The sequence below is a fragment of the Dama dama genome, chromosome 21, assembly GCF_033118175.1.
Source record: "Dama dama isolate Ldn47 chromosome 21, ASM3311817v1, whole genome shotgun sequence".
NCBI lineage: Eukaryota > Metazoa > Chordata > Mammalia > Artiodactyla > Cervidae > Dama > Dama dama.
Window position 1 is genome coordinate 15962572 of NC_083701.1, and position 23069 is coordinate 15985640.

The 23069-nt window shown below is 45.4% G+C and overlaps 1 protein-coding gene across 7 annotated transcripts in view; it reads left to right on the forward strand.

The window, feature by feature from the left end:
- Positions 1 to 23069, forward strand: part of MTSS1 (MTSS I-BAR domain containing 1) — a 160264-nt gene that overhangs the window by 12283 nt on the left and 124912 nt on the right. For all 7 annotated transcript variants that reach the window (XM_061123232.1, XM_061123230.1, XM_061123231.1 and 4 more), the window contains exons 2-3: positions 11859 to 11920; positions 16169 to 16242. In XM_061123232.1, the coding sequence (XP_060979215.1) occupies positions 11859 to 11920; positions 16169 to 16242 (136 nt within the window). The remainder of the gene's footprint in view (positions 1 to 11858; positions 11921 to 16168; positions 16243 to 23069) is intronic.

The window sequence follows — 23069 nt, forward strand, 5'->3', positions numbered from 1 at the left end:
TAATTAGGGACACCCTAATTAAATCACAGAGAAGAAAGCTTTCCCCTACATTTAGCATGAAGTGTTAGCAAATGTTTTGAGAGCGTTTCTACAGGGATTACTTCTCTAAGATTATGCAAGTAATTGAAAGTTAATGGAAGAAAAAAAACCTGAAGACCTCAGGTTAGTAAAAAATAAAAGTCACCCATAACCACTTGATTCCAAAGTGGGTTGTGGACACACCTTTTAGAGGAAGGCTTTTGAGGCCTTTGCCCTGCCAGAAATTTCTTTTTCCACTTAGCTTTTCATTTAACACTTTCCGTGTTGTAATTAGAAGCCGGGTTAGTTTTAATGGCTGTGTGGTGGTCTGTTGTTTTGTTCATAGTTAATTGATTTAGTTAACACCTATTGGAGAACCTGCTGTGGGCCAGGCTCAGTGTTAAGTGCTGAGGTGTGTGTGTGCTACGTCACTTCAGTCTTGTCCGACTCTTTGCGACCCCATGGACTGAAGCCCGCCGGGCTCCTCTGTTCATGGGGTTCTCCAGGCAAGAATACTGGAGAGTGTTGCCATTTTCTTATCCAGGGGATCTTCCTGACCCAGCGATTGAACCCACGTCCCCTGTATTGCAAGTGGATTCTTTACCTTCTGGGCCACCTGGGAAGCTCTAAGTGCTGAGGACATAGCAGTTAACAAAATGGACTCAGGTCTCTGTCCTCTTGGGTCTTACATTCTAGTGGACAAGGGGTGGGCATCTGGGACAGACAAACTGAATAAGTCAGTTGTGTTGTATTTTAGAAGGGGTGTGTGTGATGGGGAAAAATAAAGCAGGCCCGGTGTGGTTGTTTTTAAATAGGGTGGTTGGGGAAAGCCTCACCTCAAAGAGAAGGTGACATTTGGGTGATAACTTATGAAGTTTGTGGCCATCAGAGAAATAATGAATGTTCCAGGCCCAGAAAGAGCATGTACAAAGGCCCTGGGTCAGGAGCCCAGTTCCACAGTGATTTGTGATCAGGCTGTGTCCAGTTTTTCACCATGAGCAGCTCTTCAGCAAATAGATCCTTGCAGTTACACCTTGAGTTACATTGGTGGTTTCCCCAGAAAGATTTATCCTGGGTCAAAGGCACATACTTTCAAGGCTTTTGAAACCCGTTGCCAAATGCCTTTCAGAAGATGTGTGTGTGTCCACATTCTCCTGTGCAGGTGATTATCACCGGGGATTACTCCTACAGGGGCATGGCCTGTACGTCAGGACTGAGAAATCGCTGAGGCCACAGTATCCAAGGCCTCAGACGGCTGTGGCCTGCTATCTAGAGTGATGAGTCTCAGATCTGTGTGTGATTTTGGCCATCAGAGCATGAGTGTCCCCTGGGGAATGTGTTAAGTGCAGACCCCTGGGCCCCACCCCTAGGGATCTGGTTGTGTTGATTTGGGGCTGGGTGTAGACATCTGTAGGTTTGGCAGGCATTCCCTGGTGGTGAGTCTCAGTGAGCTTGTGCTGGGAGTCTCCCTTGGGTTAGAAGAAGTGGGGGTGGCTCCCGGGCCTCCCTGAGCACCACAAGCCTCCTCTGCAGCTCGTGGGGTGGGTGGGATCTCCCTGCTCTTCCCCCCACTCTCATCCCCCAAATCACACCTTCCCGGGATGTCTTCCAGCTGAACAAAGTGATTCATGTCTGAATGTAGCATGATCTCCTATGCTTCCTATCCTTGGCTAATTCTTTTTCTTTTGCAGGGAATGCTTCCTCCCTCCCTTTCTTTCCCCCTCTTCTTCCAGGCTTCCCAGGTGGCACTAGTGGTAAAGAATATGCCTGCCGATGCAGGAGACCCAAGAAATGTGGGTTAGATCCCTGGGTCAGGAAGATCCCCTGGAACAGGAAATGGCTATCCACTCCAGTACTCTTGACTCCCATGGACAGAGGGGCCTGGTGGGCTACAGTCATTTAAGACCCCAGTGAGGAATCACTCCTGTCCAGAAATTTGTACCAATTGCACCTTCTAGTGCTTTATATCTAGAGTATGGTGCCCTCCGGGATCAGTGGCTTACACGGCAGCATTCCTCAACACTCTGGCTTCTTTTAAGCCACACCCAGTGCCTGTGCATAGTAGTGTAAGTCACTCAGTCGTGTCCGCCTCTTGCCACCCCATGGACTGTAGCCTACCAGGCTCCTCTGTCCACGGAATTCTCTAGGCAAGAACACTGGAGTGGGTAATCAGTCATTCCCTTTTCCAGGGAGTCTTCCTGACCCAAGGATTGAACCCAGGCCTCTTGCATTGTGGGCAGATTCTTTACCATTTGATCCACCAGGGAAGCCCAACCTGTGCATAGTAGGTGCTCATTAAATGTCCAAGTCTGGGTGGCCTTGTACGTGACTCATTAAAATGGCAGTTGCCAGCATTTCTGGAGTTCTGGGTGTTAGTCACCCTTCTGCGCCCTCCTTTTCTTTGACTTACCCTCGTTAGGATCCTTTGAGGAGGGGACCACCATGGTCATCGTTTACAGATGAAGATAAAGTCACCGGATGACTGAGTCATGTAGGTCTGGGGAGATCTGAAGCTGGGCAGCCTGACTCCACCCACTAGACCACACTGATCCTTTCAGACACTGGGTATGGCTGCTCATCAGGGCCTTCTATCCAGGCACAGAGATGGACACTCAGTGGAAAGACACTAAAAAAAGAGTAAATGACTGTAGACATAACAGGCACAGCCCTTTTTGGTGGTTCCTGCCCCGGTGTTATTCCTAGCAGCCTGGGTGGGTTTTGGGGCTTGTGGAGTTTGGTGGGAGGGAAAATCTGTTGAAATGGGAAGCGCCAGCATCCATGAAGTGTGCACAGAGCTGTGAGGTTCTCTTCACAGGCATTTTATTGCTGGTGAGCTTGGGTAGGTGGGTGAGGGTGGGCGTGTAAGGAAGCAACTGCTGATTATCTGCAAGGCTGTCATCCACTTGATGGACAGGGGTAATTAGTGGATTAGGCAAGCCCCAGTCAGAAAATAAAAGCCCAGGAATGGTTTTATGATGGAGGGGCTTAAGCAGCGCCTTTCATCAGAGGACCTTGGGAACACTTCATCTTGCCGGATGGGGTGGGGAAGGGTGGCTTTGGGGACGAAGCTGTGACAGGTACCCACTCCTGGAAGTCGCAGATTCCTGCCTTGTGCTTCAAGAAGCGTGGAGTCCAGAGGTGCTCCTGCTTTGGTCAGAAACTTCCTCTTGGAGCTTTGTTTTTGTTTCCCTGAAGGCTGAGCTCACCTAGGGGTGTCCCTGGAAGAAGGGGAGGGATGCTGTGGACTGTGCCCCTCACACTCACACTGGGGAGGGACCTGGTGGCAGGGCTGGGGATGGAAGCCTGGAGAGATGCTCGGGACAGTCTCCCCCACCTCCTGTTAGAAGCCGATCAGTTCCAGTGTCCACAGGAAACCTGAAGACGCAACAGAATCAGCCATAATCACACTGCTGATGGTGGTGACTGAATATTTCCGGTGTGTGTCTATCTGGTGTGTGACATTTTCTGCGCAAAAGGCTTTTCTTTCATGTTTTCTTTTTCACATGGTTGAGGATCCTGACTATTTCTAGGGTGACATTACAGTTCTCCCAGGTCCTTTGCAGTTGCAATCAGGGGTTATATGTTTGGGGAGCCCTTGCTCCCCGCTCTATCTGGGCTTCTGATTGTTGTTCAGTTGCTAAGTTGTATCCTATTCTTTGTGACCCCATGGGCTGCCACGTGCCGGGTTTCCTTCTCCTTCACTATCTCCCAGAGTTTGCTCAAACTCATGTCCATTGAGTCGATGATGCCATCCAGCCATCTCATTCTCTGTCGTCCCCTTCTCCTCCTGCCTCAGTCTTTGCAGCATTAGGGTCTTTTCCAATGAGTTGGCTCTTCCCATCAGGTGGCCAAAGTATTAAAGCTTCAGCAGCAGTCCTTCCAATGAATATTCAGGGTTGATTTCCCCTAGGACTGACTGGTTTGATCTCCTTGCTGTCCAAGGGACGCTCAAGAGTCTTCTCCAGCACCACAGTTCAAAAGCATCAATTATTTGGCTTCTACTGAACCCAGATATAAAGCAGGACCCAACCTGCCTACTGGGCTTCCTGCAGCCCTAGGGCCTGGTCTGTATATCTTGCTGCTTGCTCTTTCCAGAGTCAGGGTAGTGCTTAGAGGGGCAGATCAGGGATCACATTTCAGCCTAGAGTGCTAAGATGCAGCCTCTCTGGCCCTGGGTTTCTTCAGCTGTGGGATAACAGCAGAACCTGCCTCATGGGGTTTTTTGAACACGTAGTAAGAGTGTGTATCAAGCTGTGCCCCTCCAAGTGTGGTTTATGGACCGGCAGCCTCAGCGTCACTTAGATGAAAGATAAAACATCCAGGCCCCACCTCAGACCAAGAGATTCAGAATCTGCATTTTTGCAGGATCTCCAGATGATAGGATTCTCAGTTAATGTTGGAGACATGCTGATCTCTTTATCAGGCACCTAGCAACTGTTCAGAACATGGTGATGTGTAATGATGACGGTGGTGACAGTGATGCTTGTCAAGGTGAAAAGGGGCTTGGGAGATGACCTGTCCAGTCATATATCTAAAACTTGGGTTCTCATCAGCCGTAGCCACTGGTCAGCCAGCTCTCTCTGGAACCTGACTCCTGTAACCTGTCCCCGCTGGTCCCTATTTCATTTTCAGCTGAGCCAAATCCCCCTTCCTCTCGAGAGTCCCCTTCAGTCTCTAGCTCCTCTCAAATGGCCCTTTCTCCGACACAGGCTCTGGGCTCCTCTGTGTTCCCCAGGTGGCAGCCCTGCTGTCTGATTCCCTCAGCTGTCCCCGAGGCTCCACTCTCATGTGGGCACGGCTGGGAGAGGCAGTGGCTGCCTTATTTATGGGGCACTGTTAACTCGCCGGGCCGGTTAGTTACAGTTTTTTTCTTCTGCTCCGTGTGGGATGCCATCCCGGGCCTCTGTTTAATACAAAGCAAATAGAACCCCAAACCAGCAAGTGGCCTGCCCAGCCGTTTGGCTGTGGGATATGTGGGGGAGAGGACCAGAACTCGGTGTCCCCAGAGCTCAAGTCTGGGTCGGGAAGATCCCTTGGAGAAGGAAATGGCAGCCCACTCCAGCGTTCTTGCCTGGAGAATCCCGTGGACAGAGAGCCTGGCTATACAGTCCACAGGGTCGCAAAGAGTCGGACATGAGTGAAGCAGCTTAGCACACACCCAGGGCAGCCCACTTGCCTGTTTGCTTAAGTGGCCACCAAACTCTTGGGGAGTTGACCGAGATAGGTAGACCTTTTTCTCAGAAGTAAGAAGATGACTTTATTCTCCTCCCCACCCCCCAAGGGACCAGGCTGCCTTCAGGTATTTGATGGGGTCGCCAGGTTCTCTTGTCACCATACTGGTTTGGGATTCATGTCACCCTCCATTTGAATGAAGCCCCATTTGTAGTTCAACCCAGGACCTTCCCGTAGACAGCTGCCCAACTCTCCTTGTCCGTCCTTCCATCTCCTGCTTCCCCCAGCACCACTGTGCCACTGTGGTGTCCCTGGAGGAGCCCACATGTGTCCTCCCCGTCTCCCTGTCCTTGCCCCTCTTATTGGAAATAGTTTCCCTTCCCCCCTCTGTTTTTCTGTCCTCAAACCCACAGTTCAGTGGGGAAAACCTAGGCTCAGAGAAGTGAGCTGCGTGATGTGAGGGAAGTGGGGGGGGGGCAGTCCCAGGATGCTCTGCAGGAGGTGACATTTGAACTGGGTGCTGATGGCTGAGTAGGAGTTTTCCAGATTGTCGAATGCCCCCGGAGGATAGAAGAGAGCACAGCCGGTGTGGGTGAGGGTTCGGGGTGGGGAGTCTGTGTGGTGGGCACCCTGCCTGTGGCTGCAGACTTAGAGCCTGTCTTCAGGCAGGCCCCATTTCTCTCCTTGTAGGAAGTGGGCATATTCAGGCAGCTTGCTAAAGAGAGTCCTCCGCATGCTTGCAAACACAGCAGTTTCCAGCCACAGGGGTCTCTCCTTTCTCCCAGAACCTGGTGTGATCTGAATTCTATTCTCAACAAACTGCCAAGGCTTCAAAACCTCCCTGCTGTCCCCCCCATCCCCTGGCACCCCCAAAGAAATTCAAGAAGGAGATTCCAGAAGGAGAGTCTCGTTTCCCTTTGCCCGTGACTTTGGACTTGGCGGAACCCAGGTGCTCGGCAGGAGTCTTGTTTTCCTTGACTTTGTTCTGTCTGGAAAGCTGTGAAACCTGGCTGTGTTCTCTGGTGAACTCCACAGTGGGGTCTATGTTGAGACTTTCTCATAGTTTAGAGGATGCATCCCTGGAGGTTCCATAAACGTGAATTGAGCCCTGCCAGACACAATGTCAGGAGACAGCTTTCTGGGATTTCTTGGTAGGCAGCGCAGATTAGAAAATTAAGGACCACATTGGACTGGCTTTCTAAAAGCCCTCTCAGTGCACATGTTGTCTTGATTGGCAAATTTCTTCTGCAATTTGAGTCTGCTCTCCTTTACCCAGTCTTATTGTCTAGAACAACCCAGGGCTTTTTTCTCTCAATTACCTTTTCATTTTCCAAGTCCCTTCTCCCTCCTTCCTCATTCCCTCCAAGCTTTTGAATTTTTGTAGTAAAACTACTTTCAGGTGGGTAGAAACTTTTTTTTTCCTTGAAAGAAACTTAAAAAAAAAAAAAATCTGGAACAACCCAACATCACCTTGCCTTTTAAATTTTAATAACATTTACACACTTACATTTCTCAACAAGGAGGTTTTTGTCTTCTGTTCTTAGAAGTTCTTTTTTTTTTTTTAGAATCCATTAAATTATATATTGCCTAAAACAGGTGGGCCTGATACTCTTTGATAGACTGTCAAATATCTAGACTGTCAAATATCATTAAGTCGGGAGAGAGTGGCTGTTGGCAGGCTTCTTCTGGCAGAGTGGGTGTTCGTAGGTGGAGAGCTGGGTGCTGTACCCCCTAATTGCAGCAGGGACCCTCCTTTTGTTGCTAATTTGGTAAAGACTGAAATGAGGCTCCAGGTGGGGGCAGGTAAGTCATTTTTAAAGTGGCTCTAGTGGTTGTTTTCAGGCACATTTGTCTGGGGTCTGAGTACTCCATCCGCCTTGTACTAGGAACGGCAGAGACGCTGACCCTGTGTGTCCCGCTGTCTCTTTCCATGTCTGCTTTAACTAAGGTGAACTCAGAGTAGGATGCATGTTCAGGGCTGTTCTTAGGATTGAGAATGAGGGATTCCAGCCTGTGTAGACCGTCTGACCTCAGGAGTTTTTTTTTGGCCACAGTGCATAGCTTGTGGGATCTTAGTTCCCAGACCAGGAATCGAACCCCCACCCCCTTGCAGTGGGGGCACAGAGTCTTAACCACTGGACACCCAGGGAAGTCCTGACCTGGAGAGTTGTAAACGTCTCTCCCAGCACCCCAAAGGAGATTGTTGGGAGCCTGCAGACGCTTGGATCAAACCTGTCAAAGGTTACTGAGCCCTTACAGAATGCCCAGCATTGCTCTGGGCACTTGGGATGACTGACCTCACTTCCTCCTTGCACCAACCTGGGGTAGTGGTGACTGACCCATGCCAAGGTTGGACTACCTGCCTGCTGTCATGCGGCAGGTGGGAGAGCTCAGATTCTAGCCAGCAGATTGGCCTCCGGCGTTTGTGTTCCTTATTTCTTCCCTACATTCTTTCAGTGTTGCGTGATGTCAGTGTTCAATAATGGTGATGGAATTATAACTTTTTATTGTTGATCATTTTAAAGAGCTGACCTGAGAGGTCAAGTGACTTCCCCCCACATAGTTCACTGCCAGGGCCGTGGCTAGAACTCGGGATTTGGTGCTCCTGCACATGGATCCTGCCGTTCTGGTGTGTTCTTGCGTGTCTCACCCGTTTCTTAAGTGCTGTGGATTGTCTCAGTGACCTTCTGCAGGGGTTCCATGGATAGGAGCGGTTGGTGCTAGAGAGAGGAGGACCTAGTTCTCATTTCCTTCTATGTGCAGATGAGCGATGATAGTTTCTTTGACTGGAAGTTGATGCTCAGTGTCTGTGAACGCAGGCTTTTTGTAAAGCTTCTCATGCTGTCTTGTTGACCAGAAAGAGAAGGACTGGCTAGATGAGGCTGTAATTGGTTGGTAACACTCTCATCTTCTGAAGGATGCTGAAGTCCATCTGAACAGAGATCTCTAGTGCCCAGCCAGAGGACTCTGATCTTGGTCCATACCCCTCATTACCTGGATGTAGATATGTTAATAGAAGGCATGTTCATATTTGGTATTGATAACAAAATGGTAAATGCTATAGGTGGGATTTCCCATAATGTCTTCATGGGCCTGGAAAGGTAGCCTGAGCCCTTAGAGGTTTCATTCAAAGCAAATAAAGTTATACTCTAGGGTTGAAGAGACCCCCTGGGGCACAGAGATAGGATGGAGGCGAAGTGGTTTAGCAGATGATGACCAGACATGTGCATGAGTGTTGGTGTCAGTAGCTCAGATGTGGATGCCAAAGAACTTCTGCCAGGAGCCAGTCAGGCAGAATCCCTGGCCTGGTGCAGCTCAGCGTCCCATGGGAGCACATTGCTGCTTGGAGGAATAAATCCAGAGTGTGCAATTGAGCCGAGCAGGTCCCCAGTGCACAGATGCAGAATTGATGGATGTGATCTAGCAGCCCAGGTGAAACAGACTTTAGGGGCTGTGTGGATTGTAAATTCACAGTGCTGTTATTGCCAGAACCGCTAATTTGATCTTAAATTTTTTTAAGTGTAGTGGTGACTACATTGTTTTCATAAAAATGATGTATGACCCTTATTTAAAAAAACAAACAGGAAACTATAGCTATGGAGGAAAGTACAAACAGGAAAACAACACATTGGTCCAAATCTCAGCTCCCGAAAATATTCCATTTTAATGTTTGGTAGATGGTTTTCCTGACATCTCTGCACATTTCAGACAGACTTGATAGCTCAAGAAATATATTGTTGTTCAGCCACTCATGTCTAATTCTTTGTGACACCGTGGACTGCAGCAGCCAGGCTTCCCTGTCCATCAACAACTCCCAGAGCTTGCTCAAACTCATGTCCATCAAGTCGGTGATGCCATCCAACCATCTCATCCTTTGTCACCCCCTTCTCCTGCCTTCAATCTTTCCTAGCATCAAGGTCTTTTCCAATGAGTCGGCTCTTTGCATCAGGTGGCCAAAGTATTGGAGCTTCAGCTTCTGTCCTTCCAGTGAATATTCATGGTTAATTTCCTTTAGAATTGACTGGTTTGATCCTCTTGCTGTCCAGAAGACTCAAAATATATAAATGAACACACTTTTAGAACAGATATTCTGTGCAAGATATTTTCAAAGTAAAAATTATTTTTATTACTTTAAGAGAACTGAAATTGAAATTAAGTAATACTGAAGAAATTGCTGAGCTTCAGATAACTGTTTCTTCACCAGAAGAAACTCATTTCTCAGACATTCCTCTGAAGCAGTGGTTCTTCACCAGGGGTGATTTTGCCCTGTAGGAACAATGTCTGGGGGCATTTTGTCACATCCAGTGACACCTGTGAATGTTACTGACGTCTAGTGAATGGAGGTTGGAGCAGCTGCTGAATATCCTGTAATGCGCAAGACAGCCCCCCACCTCCATCTTGACCAAAAAAAAAAAAAAAATTATCTAGCTCAAAATGTCAGTGGTGGCAAGGTTAAGAAAGTGTGCTCTTAAGAGTAAGGGGATGTATGGAGAGAGTAACCTGGAAACATACATTACCTGTAAATAGATAGCCAATGGGAATTCACTGTGGGACTCAGGGAATTCAAACCAGGGTTCTGTAACAACCTAAATGGGTGGGATGGGGTGGGAGGTGGGAGGGAGGTTCATGAAGGAGGAGACATATGTATACCTGTGGCTGACTCATGTTGATGTTTGGCAGAAACCAACAAAATTCTGTAAAACAATTATCCTTCAATTAAAAAATAAAATTAAAAAAAAGACACAATATTATAAATCAACTATATTTCAATAAAAATAAATAATAACTGAAATAGTAAGGGGGAAGAGGTTATTAAAATTATTAGGGGAAAAAATTAGAAAGCTGAAATCATTATGTTTTAACTCAGTTTCAGTTTTAGTCTATTTTGATGGGACTTATTTTTTCTTTTTTTTTCCCCTGGGCGTAGCTTTAATTAGAAGATTTTAGTTATTTACAGAAGTCCACAGCTCCCACCGAAGGCCCCACTGTTCTGTGCTCCCTGCTGCCTGGGGATTGGTGGGGCTTCCATAATAAAAAAATATATAATAAAAAAAATGAGATGATTCACTGTATTACAGTTTCTCCATCCTCTCTCCTTAATGACAAAATCAAGAGGTGTCATGTTATTTTTACCTTGTCGAGGTTCATAACATTTATATTCTATCCTACAGCCACAATCTGCCAGGTGTTTAGGGTTAGTTCTATGTCTAAGTGATTCAGTGCCAAACACTGCTTCTCTAACCATGGCTTCCTCTTCTCTGGGTTTATTTTGCATTGACTCTTAGTTGGCTACCTGATCTTGTTGTTGTTCAGTTGTTAAGTCGTGTCCGACTCTTTGCGGCCCCATACACTGCAGCATGCCAGGCTTGCCTGTCCTTCACTGTCTCCCGGAGTTTGTTCAAATTTGTGTCCATTGAGTTCTATGTTTAAATGATCTGGTGCCAGACACTGCTTCTCTAACCATGGTTTCCTCTTCTCTGGGTTTATTTTGCATTGACTTTTAGTTGGTTACTTAATCTTAGTATACATTTAATGTGTTATGTAAGACCCCACTCTGGTTTGCCCCAGCCAGAACTACTCCTGCAGTTTAGAGTTTGTCTCAAGCACCGTAATTAGAGGGCTTCCCTGGTGACTCAGATGGTAAAGAATCCATCTGCATTGCGGGAGACCTGGGTTCGATACCTAGGTTGGGAATATTCCCTGGAGAAGGGAATGGCAACCCACTCCAGTATTCCTGCCAGGAGAATCCCATGGCCAGAGGAACCTGGTGGGCTGCAGTCCATAGGGTTGCAAGGAGTCGGACACGACTGAGTGACTGAGTGACATACCATACTTAGAAGAGTAGAGACATGTGATGGAATATCCCCAGGACCCTGTGGGGATGTGAGACAGGGTCCCGTGTAGAAATGGAGTTGTGGTTGGGAGCTGAAAGAAGCAATGCTGTGAATGAATGTGCTGGTTGTCCTTAGTTCTTTGAAAAGACAGATGTGGAAGCAGGATTGATTTAACTCTGTGGATCCCTAGGTTAGAAGTAAGACTGCGTGGATAGAAAGGAAAGCTTGGCTGATGTAGGTAGGTTGCCATGGAGGGTGGCGAGTGTCCTGTTAGCTGCAATATGCTGGGGAACCACCTGTAACCGTGTAGTATGTAGATGATGGTCCCAAGCCATCAGCTGAGCAGCTATATGTAGGTAACTTCCCAACCTTGAGATTCTGCTAGACTAACGCTGTGCTGGATGCTTAGTTGCTCAGTCGTGTCCAACTCTTTGCAACCCCATGGACTGTAACCCGCCAGGCTCCTCTGCCCATGGGATTCTCCAGGCAAGAATACTGGAGTGGGTTGCCATGCCCTCCTCCAGGGGACCTTCCCAACCCAGGGATCGAACCCAGGTCTCCCACATTGCAGGAGGATTCCTTACTGTCTAATGCTTGCCAGTAGCCTCCTGTCCTGGAGAGGAGCTGCAAACACTCTGGTTCCCTCCTCCTTGCCTTCTGGGATAAGGAGGAGAACAGCCAGAGTCATGATCAGGTGGTTCAGGGTAGAGCCTTACATGTTCCACGTATTTAGAATTTGGACCCACCGATCATTGGAGTTGGGTGTGTTATTAGTGTCTTCATCAGATATCTATCACGCTGGACTTACTGATCGATGGCTTTGTTTTGTTGTAGGGGAGCTATCCGGTTTGGGAAGATTTCATTAACAAAGCTGGAAAGCTGCAGTCCCAGCTTCGGTAAGTAGAAGCATGTCATCTCCAAGAAAGTGGCAGCAGCCTTAGACAAAGGATGCAAGAACAGGGACCCAAGAGTTGAACTAGGGTTACTTTTGGAAGTCTTACAGGTTGAGAAGCATGCATTGGCTTTGCCACTTACTAGCCATGTGTCCTGACCACTGATTCCTGTATGTAAAAGCAACTCATATCTGTTCTGTCTCCTTCCGCTGGAATTTTGAGAGTCAAATGAGAAGTCAGTTATATGTAAGGTAGTCATGGATGACATATAGAGAGTGTTCCCTACATGCCAGGTATATGGTAACAGTTAAATCTCATGACTCCAAGAGGTAGGTATAGTTGTTATCCCATTTTGCTGATGAGAAAACTGAGGCAGGGATAAACTGAATAACTTACCCAAATTCACGCAGCTAGTAAATGAGAGAGCAGGGAATTGAACTGAGGCAGTCTGGCTCCACAGTTCATTCTGCTTCCTGCCTATTCTTACAGAGCTTAAAGTTTAGTTTGTATAATTCCATTTCCATGAATTGTCTATATAATGCAAATCTGTAGAGACAGATGGAGACTAGTGCTTTCCTGGGGCTGGGAGTGGGAAAGGAGGTTGACTGCAAATGGCCATGAGGGACCTTGTTGGGGTGATGGAAATATTCTAAAACTGGATTGTGGTGGTATTTGCATAACTCTGAGTTTACTGAAAAATTGTTAACTTAGACACCTAAAAAGGGTGAACTTTATGGTATACAAATTATGTCTCAATAAAGCTGTTTTAAAACAATGGGATCTAATGCTGACCCGCTCTAAAGGGCTATTATTATTGCCTCATCATGTGCTCGTTAATACATCATTTGATATACAATAGGAAATATGGCAACATCTTCTTGTTAAAGCCGTATGCTTTTAAAATCAGTGGGGAGTGGGGTGTGATTGCATTTAGTGGGTTCTTCAAGAGAGCTGGCACATTTGAAGAAGAGGTTGTTTTCATGACCCTGGTCATGGCTATGGGGATGGTTTTCCAGAGAACAAAGCAGGTAGGTGTTTTCTGGGATGAGAAGCTATGTGGATGGCAGACAGAGGAGGGAGGAGTAACATGATGTTCTTAGGACTTTGCCTGTTGACCTCAGGCGTTCCTGCCCAGAACTTTGGCCACAGGACTGGGCATTCTGTGGCTCCCCTGTAGATTAGGAGAGAACTTGAAAGATGTGGAAATTTCCCAGTCCATTATTCAGCTTCGTGGGGCCTGGGATATCCAGAGCCATGAGTGGGCATCCAGATGGACTGTGGGCTTCAGAATATGGCCCTCTTGCTGCTTGTTGAGTCCTTTGCCATTTCTTTGCTTAAGAACCTGTGATTACTTTGTCCTGGATCAAATCCAATCTCCTCTTCTCAGAATGTAAGGCCCTCTCCCCCAACTCTGCTGCCATCATGGTTCATTTCAAATAGGCTAGTCTCTATCCTGTAGGAGGTCGCCTCCTGTAGTAAAACATGTAAGTACAACCCCTACCCCCCACACCTCTTCTTATCTGGCCTCATTTAATTTCTGGCAGGTTTTCAGGGTTGACCAGGGAAAAGGTGCTTTTCTCCTTTTACCAATGAACCAGCTAAAGCTTAAAATAATTACCTGATTGGCTGTCTTAAACATACAGAATAAGACTTAAAACAATCTAATCCCCACTGGTACAAAGTACATTATAATATATTGGGGTTGGCCAAGAAGTTCATTCAGGATTTTCTGTTACAGCTTATGGAAAAACCCAAATGAACGTTTTGGCCAACCCTGTATAGATATAATATGCATATTATATATATAAAGTATTAGTTGCTCAGTCATGTCCAGCTCTTTGTGACCCCATGGACTGTAGCCCACCAGGCTCCTCTGTCTGTGGGGTTTTTCCAGGCAAGAAAACTGGAGTGGGTTACCATTCCCTTCTCCAGGGGATCTTCCTGACCCAGGATCAAACCCAGGTCTCCCACATTGCAGGCAGATTCTTTACCTTCTGAGTCGCCAGGGAAGCCACACACACACACACACACACACACACGCGTGTGCACATGTGTGTGTGTGTACATATATGTTAAACAATAGGCCCCGTGAGGCAGAGACCATTTCTTCATTTTGTCAAGCTACTATTACCTGGTTGACAGCACCATGGGAACCTCAAGCCTGTGGTTTAATTTTCTGTGTTAAGAGAGTGGATGAGGATGAAAGCAGAGAAGAGGCCGACTCTTGGAGCGTGTAAGCTGAATCACTCCTTTCTCCTGCTGATGGATGCACGTTTGCTCTGCGCCATCGGAGAGGGCTAAGATGTCCTGTGACAAAAGCAGTCTGTGAAATATGGCTCATCGGAAGGCGCTGTTTAAAACCTCTTAATTCCTCACACTTGACCACAGTCTGTTTCCACGGGAGCCCTGGTGACCGTGTAATGCTTGAGGCACCTCTACAGCTGGCTCATTTGGAAGATTGGCCTTGACTTGAGTGAGAGTAAATCCAGCTGTTGGGTCAGATATTAATTATAAATTTGAATGAGTTGTTTATAAATCTCAAAGCGTAAAGCTAACTTTTCCATGGTTTGCAGTTGGTGCCAACTCTTCAAGAAATATGCTTTGAAGTGGGTTTTTGTTTTTGTTTAGTGTGTATGTCTTTGTGTGTGTGTGGTTTTTTTTTTTTTTTTTTTTTTGACCAGAATGTTTTCCTGCTCTACTGGAAAATATCAGGCCTCATTTTGAAGCTTGGCTCTAAGGGACTGTTGCCCAGGTTTTCCTGGGGACCATTTCTAGCACCTTCCAAGAACCTTTTGCTTCACAGCTACCTTGCTTAGGCTCAAAGGTCATTTCTTTCTCTTTTTTTTTCTCCTCCATTTTGAACTTCCTTTTTAAATCCTTCTTCTCATCTTCTTCCTTTTTTAGTCCTTTTTCTTTTTCTCATCTTCTTCCTTCACAACTTTGCATTATTAGGGATGCTCTATAAGGACTGTATTCGTATGTGAACTACTTGCACATTAACATCAGGCTGTAAACTCTGTTGTACAGTGTTCTTGTGAGTGAGCCTGGGGCTGGCCTGCTTGTCCTGGTTGTTCATAGCCCTGGGATGCAGTGGTGTTTACCTTGTTGAATGACATCTTGGACCATGATTCTAGGAACCAGTAGATCACAAAGTGCTCAAGGCGTCTCCCAGTGCTCAAGAGAACGTGAAGAATTCAAGACAACTTCTAGGAAAGTAAATGAGATAGTAACCCCTCTTTGTTCTCAGCTTTTAGGAATTCAGGAGATGCTGTTGAGATAGCATTCTAATGTTGAAAATAATAATATGTCGGTTTCACTATAGTCATGATTTAGGGGGGAAAGTCACATAGCTGGGATCCTATAGTGGGATGAACATGGGATTGTTAAGTCATGCTGGACTGCTAGTCTCAGCTGTGGTATGAACGGGTGATCTTGACAATCACTGTGTAGTTATGGTCTCAGTTTTCCCATCTCTAAGATGAATTGTTTAACCTAGATCTCTTCAGGATTCCTTCTACCAATCCATGTAGCTATATTGTTTTCCTGCTCTAAAGTATCTTTCAGCCATACCACTTATGTATTTTTTAAAGATGTTTTTCTTTTTAGGTAGAAACACCTGTCTTTTCCTTTTTTGTGAAATTTTACTTGTTGATAATTTTATACCATCAGGTGAAATGGAGTAGGAAGAATAGTTAGCATTTATTGATTAGTACTGCATAAGCCATACATTATTGGGGTACAGTGCAGTAGGAGAAAGTCTTCTTTAAAAAGTAGGTCCACACACAGTGCGGGAAGGAGAGGGTGGGATGAATTGAGAGAGTAGCTTTGAAACATATACATTACCATATGCGAAACAGGTAGCTCATGGGAAGTTGCTATATAATACAGGGAACTCAACCTGGTGCCCTGTGACAACCTAGAGGGGTGGGATGGGGTAAGGGTGGGAGGGAAGTTCAAGAGGAAGGGGAAACACACACACACATGTATATATAAAGATATATACACACACACACATACCAATGACTGATTCATGTTGTTGTATGGCAGAAAGCAGCGCAACATTGTAAAGCAGTTATACTCCAATTAAAAAAAAAAAAAAAGGGTCCATTAAGCTGATGCTTGTCTATCTAGTCAGGTTTTCCCTCTTGGAGGGTAACTTTCAGTCCCTGGCAGAGATTCCAGCCCTTTTGCTATCACACATGTGCTGGTGTGAGACATTCCTCATGCTTTTGTTATCTGTTTGCATTTTAGGACAACAGTAGTAGCAGCAGCTGCCTTCTTGGACGCCTTTCAGAAAGTGGCTGACATGGCCACCAACACACGTGGTAAGCAGATGGAGGAATGGCACTCAGCATGTGGGCTCTTACCCTTGGCGGCTTCACATGAAGATGGAGCTTAAGTTATCAGGGCTTAGCTGACTCATATTTTAAAATATATATATTTTTAACTCTGGGGGATTCTGCATAGTAGATGCTGCAAATCGTTCTTCAGATAATAAAACGCATGAGAAGAAGGAAAAATAAACAAAAGGAACCAGTGTTTATGCCTGAGATGGCTTGATGTGTTTGTCATCACTTTTAACAGTGTGCTGGTTGCAGAGTCCTGAGCTGTGTGTTTGGTTGCAATTTGTTTTTCCTTCCTCATATGTATCGTCTTAAGATTTTCCTCATTCCCTTGTGGAATGAGAAGCAGTGAGAATGATGGGTTAGACCATTTTTTCCTGGGTTCCCATAAAATGAGGAAACCTATTATAAGTAGCATCCTATTGTGTTGTATGTGTCTCCCATGTTTGACTGCAAACCCCTCAAGGTATAGACTGTGACTGGTGTGTGTCTGAACTTTCCCAAAACATAGCACTTGGCACACAGTAGATGTTTAAAATGTGTTTATTAAATCAGTGAACAAAGGGAATTCTTTTGAAAATTTGTATTGGTTTCAGTGACTATTAAATCGTGGAAAAGAATTTTTAATAACCTGTGAAAGGTCTGTAGAGAAGAAAGTAAAACTTTCTCTACCCAGCACCAGCATTAGAAGTATGACATTACCCATAACCTAGAGACCCCCGTTCAAAGGGGGGTGCTTCCCAATTCATTCTGAGACAGAGAATCTCTTCTGCCTCTTTTTTTTTTTTTGCCTTCTTTCTGGGCCTGCTTGTTTACTGACAGCTACAGGTCTGTTCTTGTTACCATCGTGATGACACTGGAAAATGTGGTTGTCGGGGGCCGGTGTTGGGTGGGTTTGCTCCCAGTCACACTAGAGTTAACCTGTGAAGCCCACGATGGGTATGTACCTCTAGTGGACTTCAGTATGTTCTCATTTATCATAGGTACTTGATTAAATATTGAAATAAATTTGCAATGAGGACTCTTCTCATTCAAGATACTTGAAAACTACTGATATTTCAAGCACTGTCTTGTGACCACAAAAATCAGCATGTTATATTCTGCATCCTGGAGGGGCTTGTAGTTTTCGGTGTGGGGGGAATGCTACCTGCAAATCAAGAATCTCAGTATAGAAATAATATGTTTGATATGGTAATAGTGGTAGAACAGAGCGCTGGGGGAATATGGAAAAGTGAGCAATTAGCTCAGCTCAGGGAGTCAAAGTTCTCCCAGGAGAGGTAATGTTTCTCCTCATTTCCAAGATGCCAGCGGTGTTTTCAAAGGTTCCCTGGGAGAATGTGATGGAGACCCAGAGCGTTGGTTTCTTCGTCTGGTTTGTCAGCTTGACTGGGGTCTTAACCAGTATCTTTTTAAGACCCTTAAAAAAACTTTCTACATACCACATGTGTGTTTGTTATAAAATCTTTAGGATATACTAGTATAAAGAGGAATATGACATTCATACCAGTGTTGACTGCTGTTAGTGCTATTGGGTCTGTTTTATCATATTTTCTTCCATTGCAGCAGCATCTGGGACTGGACTCACCAGTCATAAGGATGTCTTTCTAGAATGACCATCAGAGTGTATCTTTCTTAAAGAATTTCTCTATTATTTTATGAAAACTTAAGTATCTGATTCTTCATTTTTGAGGCTCTGTGATTCATAAGTTTAAGTTTTAGTGTTTAATTACTCAGTGGAACCTAGAGGATGGAATAGAAAGTTATTCTATGATTGTCCATAATTTCCTGCAGTAGGAACCTGGGTTTTTGCAGAAGTTGCTGCCAAGAAGGGTTCTTGGTGGGAAGCTGGAAGGCCTGCAAGTTCTTATGGTTGAAGGGAGGAAAAACCATTGTTTGTACAAAAAGAAATCGGACTAACCTCTCTGTGGTGCTGTTGGAGGTAGAGGAGTTTGGAGGCGATGTCTTTGACAGAAGACGAATAATGTCGCAGTGAACAAGATCCCTACTTGGATCTATTTTTAAACCATCTGATTTCAGTCATTTTTTAGTGATGCCACAGTACTTTACATCTCGAGATGTCTAGAATCTATGTGCATTTGAAGGAAATAACTTTCTATTAAATGTAGGAGTGTGAGAGCTTACATGACCGAAAAAATGTATGGTTGATGCAAAGAAAGGTATATTTTATGGTGATAAGAGAGAAACTTGAAGGCACATCTGATGTTCAATTAAATGTAAAATTAGTTTTATTAAGTTAATTTTTTACTTAGCAATTGCTTAACAATTGAAAAATGTGGAACATGCTCCTTAGTTTAAAAAAAGTTATGTAACAAAGTATATAAAGTCTACCCTCCGAGTACCCTCTGCAGAGGTGGGGTTTAGTGTCATTTATAGACTTTTTTGCATTCTTAAACATATATATAGCAGGAAAAATTAATCATAGAACAATATGTAAATTGATATATAGAATAAAATATATTTTTAAGATCTTTTTTCAAAAAGTGGCCTATAAGAAACATTGTTCCTGTGTTTTTAGTTCCCAGTGTATTATAATTATCTTTCTATGTCAGTGCCTAGAGAATCTACCTCATTCTTTCTAGCCACCAAATGGAATTTCTTGTCTGGATATAGCACAGTTTAATCATTCTTCTATTTAGGGATATTTAGATTATCTCCACTTACTGTTAGACACCACACTGCAGTTAATACCCATGTGTACATGCTTTTAGAGATCTATGGGTAATCTCTTTTTAATGGTTGTATGCATCTCCAGGGAAATGAAGAATCTGTTAAAAAATGCTTCAAGCTGTTTTGGTCAGCAGCAAATGTATTTTGGCTCACAGTCATTACAGGCTGCAGCCCTAATACAGTTTGCAGTTTGATACCTACACACTGTGGAAAGGCCAGTCTCTTGCTTAGTGCGTTTATTTATTTTTGGATGTGCTCGGTCTTTGTTGCTGCATGCAGGCTATCTCTAGTTGCGGTGCTCGGGAGTCTTATTCCAGTGGTTTCTCTTGTTACAGAGCGTGGGCTCTAGGGGTCACAGATTCAGTAGGGGCTTCATTGCCCCGTGGTATGTGGGATCTTCCCGGACCAGGGATCAAACCCATGTCCCCTGTGTTGGCAGGCAGGTTCCTAACCATTCGACCGCCAGAGAAGCCTGCTTAGTGCCTTTAGATGTAATACTTTTCAAGCCCTTGTTTTAAGTAAGAGAAGGGAGTAACAGTTATTCTTATGTGTCTCTTTTGGACAGGCATCCAGAATCTCAAACTAGCGGGTCTCTGGTTTCCAAAATATTAGCATTCCATATTGTTTCCCAGAGGAAATGGCTCTGAAAAGTTTTTGTCCTTTTTAGCAAATATTTTGCACTGGCTGTGAAAATAGTTTATTTAGTGCTAGTCATTATGACAGCAAAGTCAATCTAGTCCTATAACTATAGTTAAGTAGCTATGAATGTGGAAATAAATTAGAGCTGTTTTGTTCATTTTTTTTTAAAAGAGTATATGCTGCTACTGTAATGTGTGTGTTTAGGTTAATAATTAAACTATAATGGAATTTAAGAATTAACACCATAATACATACAGTTCTGTATTTTGTTGATCTTTGCATTCTGGAATGAATATCCAGCTTGTGCTCAGTATGAAAGTATACCTGTTTGCGTGTTACTGGCCACAGAGAATTAGTGTCTTGGCATTTGGTGTACAAAGAATGCCTGACTTCGTGAAGCAGGGTCTCCATTCTCCTCGTGTCCATGATGGAGCAGCACATGGGCTGTCATGGAAGTGGTTTGAACTGACTGGGGCACAATGGTCTGAGTTACTTAAAGAAAAGAGAAAGCACAAAAGTGCAGGGAGGCTTCTCAGCCCTCGGTGGTCGGTACTGGGGAGCAGTGTGCCTCCTCCTGTAAGCGTGCAGCCTGGTGCCCGCCAGGCCCTTACCCACCCCTTTCACTGCAAGGCAGGGGCACGTTGCTGATGAAATGCTCCGCCTTAGTCAGCACTGGCCCTTCGTGGCCACTGCTTCATTTGCTGGTGTCAGCATGGGCCTTTGGAGAGCATGATGCTGGGTGACTTTCATTGCTGGCTGCCTCTGTGTGCTTCTGTAATTACTTTATAGCTTTGAACAGCCATCTCTGGGATGTTGAGATGATGATGCACCAGACCCAGAGTGAGGAGTTTAAGATTCTAAGAAGGAAGGAAATGGATCCCGGCCGACTGGATGGTCTCTAATCACCTTTGTTGAATACATAACACAGGCCAGGCTCTGTCCTACATGTTTTACATGCAGTGAGTCTTTTTATTCTCAGAACAGTTCTCTGAGGTCAGTGCTTATGATCTTCATTCTAGATGATGAAATCTGGATGAAGAGAGCTTATCTAAACCAGCCAAGGTCATATAGCTTGGAAGTGGAGAGACTGGAGCCTGGCCCAGAGTCTGGATTCTAACAACTAAATTATGATGCTTTATGTAAGAAGCTACTGGGTTTAGTATAAACTTAAGTTTGCTTTTTTGGGGGGATCTGCATGGCTTGTGGGATCTTAGTTTCCTGAGCAGGAACCCACACCCTTGGCAGTGAAAGCGTGGAGTCCTAACCAGTGGACTACCGAAGAAGTCCCTTAAGTTTGCTTTTAAATTTATTAATCGTGATTGCATTGACAAGAAACCAATCTATGTAGCACCTTGAAGTGATGACTCAGTCGGAAGTTGGATGCTGTGTTTGTCTTCTGCTTGGCCAGCTCTGTAACCCTGACTGATTTTGTTTTGCTTCTTCAGGCTTTGATTTCCACATTTGTAAAAGGGGTTTTCCCAGGATCTAGTCGGGCCTTAGATAGTTGCAAGTAATCTTTTTTTGGCTCTAATATTCTATAATTTAAAATCTCGCTTTGGCCCTATTAAATCTTAAAATACAAATTAAGTTGGACAGTCAAAATTTTCTTTTTCTGTATTATCTTTACAGTTTCTGATTTTTGCTTGGGAGACAAAGGAAGTGGAGGTAAGAAGATGATAAGGAATGAGAAGGTTAGAAGAGACCCTGAGTGTGTGCGTGAGGAGGGCAGAGGGAAGCTGGAGCTTTTAGGACACCCAGCGAGGTCCAGACAATCCGAGGTGGACTTTAACCAGTGAGCCCGGATTGCTGAGGTTCTGTGAACTGATGAAGACAGTCTCCAGGACGCAAAGTGAACAGAGCGGTTGTGGTTCATAAAATACGTGATGCTTTTTAGTACGTGCTTAGTTGCTCGGTCGTCTCTCACTCTTTGTGACCCATGGGCTGTAGCCCGCCAGGCTCCTCTCTCCATGGGATTTCCCAGGCAAGAATACTGGAGTGGGTTGCCATTCCCTTCTCCAGGGGATCTTCCCAACCCAGGGATCGAACCCATGCCTCCTGCCTGGCAGGCAGATTATTTACCATCTGAGTCATCAGGGAAGTCCTTACTCTGCTGCTGCTGCTGCTGCTAAGTCGCTTCAGTCGTGTCTGACTCTGTGCGACCCCATATATGGCGGCCCACCAGGCTCCCCTGTCCCTGGGATTCTCCAGGCAAGAGTACTGGAGTGGGTTTCCATGTCCTTCTCCAGTGCATGAAAGTGAAAAGTGAAAGTGAAGTCGCTCAGTCATGTCCGACTCTTCTCAACCCCATGGACTGCAGCCTACCAGGCTCCTCCGTCCATGGGATTTTCCAGGCAGGAGTACTGGAGTGGGGTGCCATTGCCTTCTCCAGGGGATCCTCCCAACCCAGGGATCGAACCTGTGCCTCCTGCCTTGCAGGCGGATTATTTATCATCTGAGTCATCAGGGAAGCCCTTACTCTAGAGTTTGATAAATGCTATGCTCTCCTTATGTCACTGATGGATCTTAATTACTTAGGACGCTTGTTTTAAACTACAGATTTCAAAGGCTACATATACATGTATGGCTCAGTTGTTTTGCTGTCCACCTGAAACCATCACAACATTGTTAATCAGCTATACTCCAATATAAAATAAAAAGTAAAAAAAGTACAGATTTCAGAGTCCTGCCTGAAGATTATTGATTAATTGAGTGGAGCTTAGACCTCTTAGATTTTCGAAGGCTTCGCAGGAGAATAAGGCCTCTCACCATCTTGCTGTTACCCACCTGCCCAGTGACATCTCTGCCCACGGCCGGCAGTTCCACCCACAAAAAAATGCCCTTGGCTCCCTGCATCCCTTTAAACTGTTGATCCCTTCCTTCTTGGACTTGTGAATTCCAGACCCAGGGTGTCCTTCCCAGCCCACCCCCTCTCCACCCCCTTTAAATGCTTGAGGATCTTTGGCTTATCTTCCTAGAGCCAGTTTAAGAGTCAGGTTACCTGTGAAATGCTTGCCCTCACCGCCCCCTCCCTCTGTCCCCAGGGTAAATGGGGTCTCCCCGCCTCCTTGTGTAGTCACCATCCTCCCCGCTAGACTCAGCCACCTCCAGGGCAGGGTCTGGGTCCTGCTCCTCTCTGAGGAGCCCAGGTACCCAAGTGCTAATAAGTATCTGGTATTTAGGAAGGTGCAGACCACATTGCATGCAGTCCTCGGTGGGTCTGGGTGAGGAAGGCTGTCATCTCTGGAGGCCGGAGCCTGGTGACATGGGGTCTTTGGCCAGATTCCACTTAGGAGTTCAGAATTCGAATCTTGGGACCCCTCTCGGTGGTTGAGTCTCTGGATTATATGACTTTATAATTCACTGTTGCCCAAGAGGGCCCAGCACATCCATGATGGGGGTCACAGGAAGTGGGCAGGTGGATGCATGGCAGCTGTCTGCTCTTGGCTGGAATTGGAAAAGAAGGGGAAATCTTCCTTTTTAGG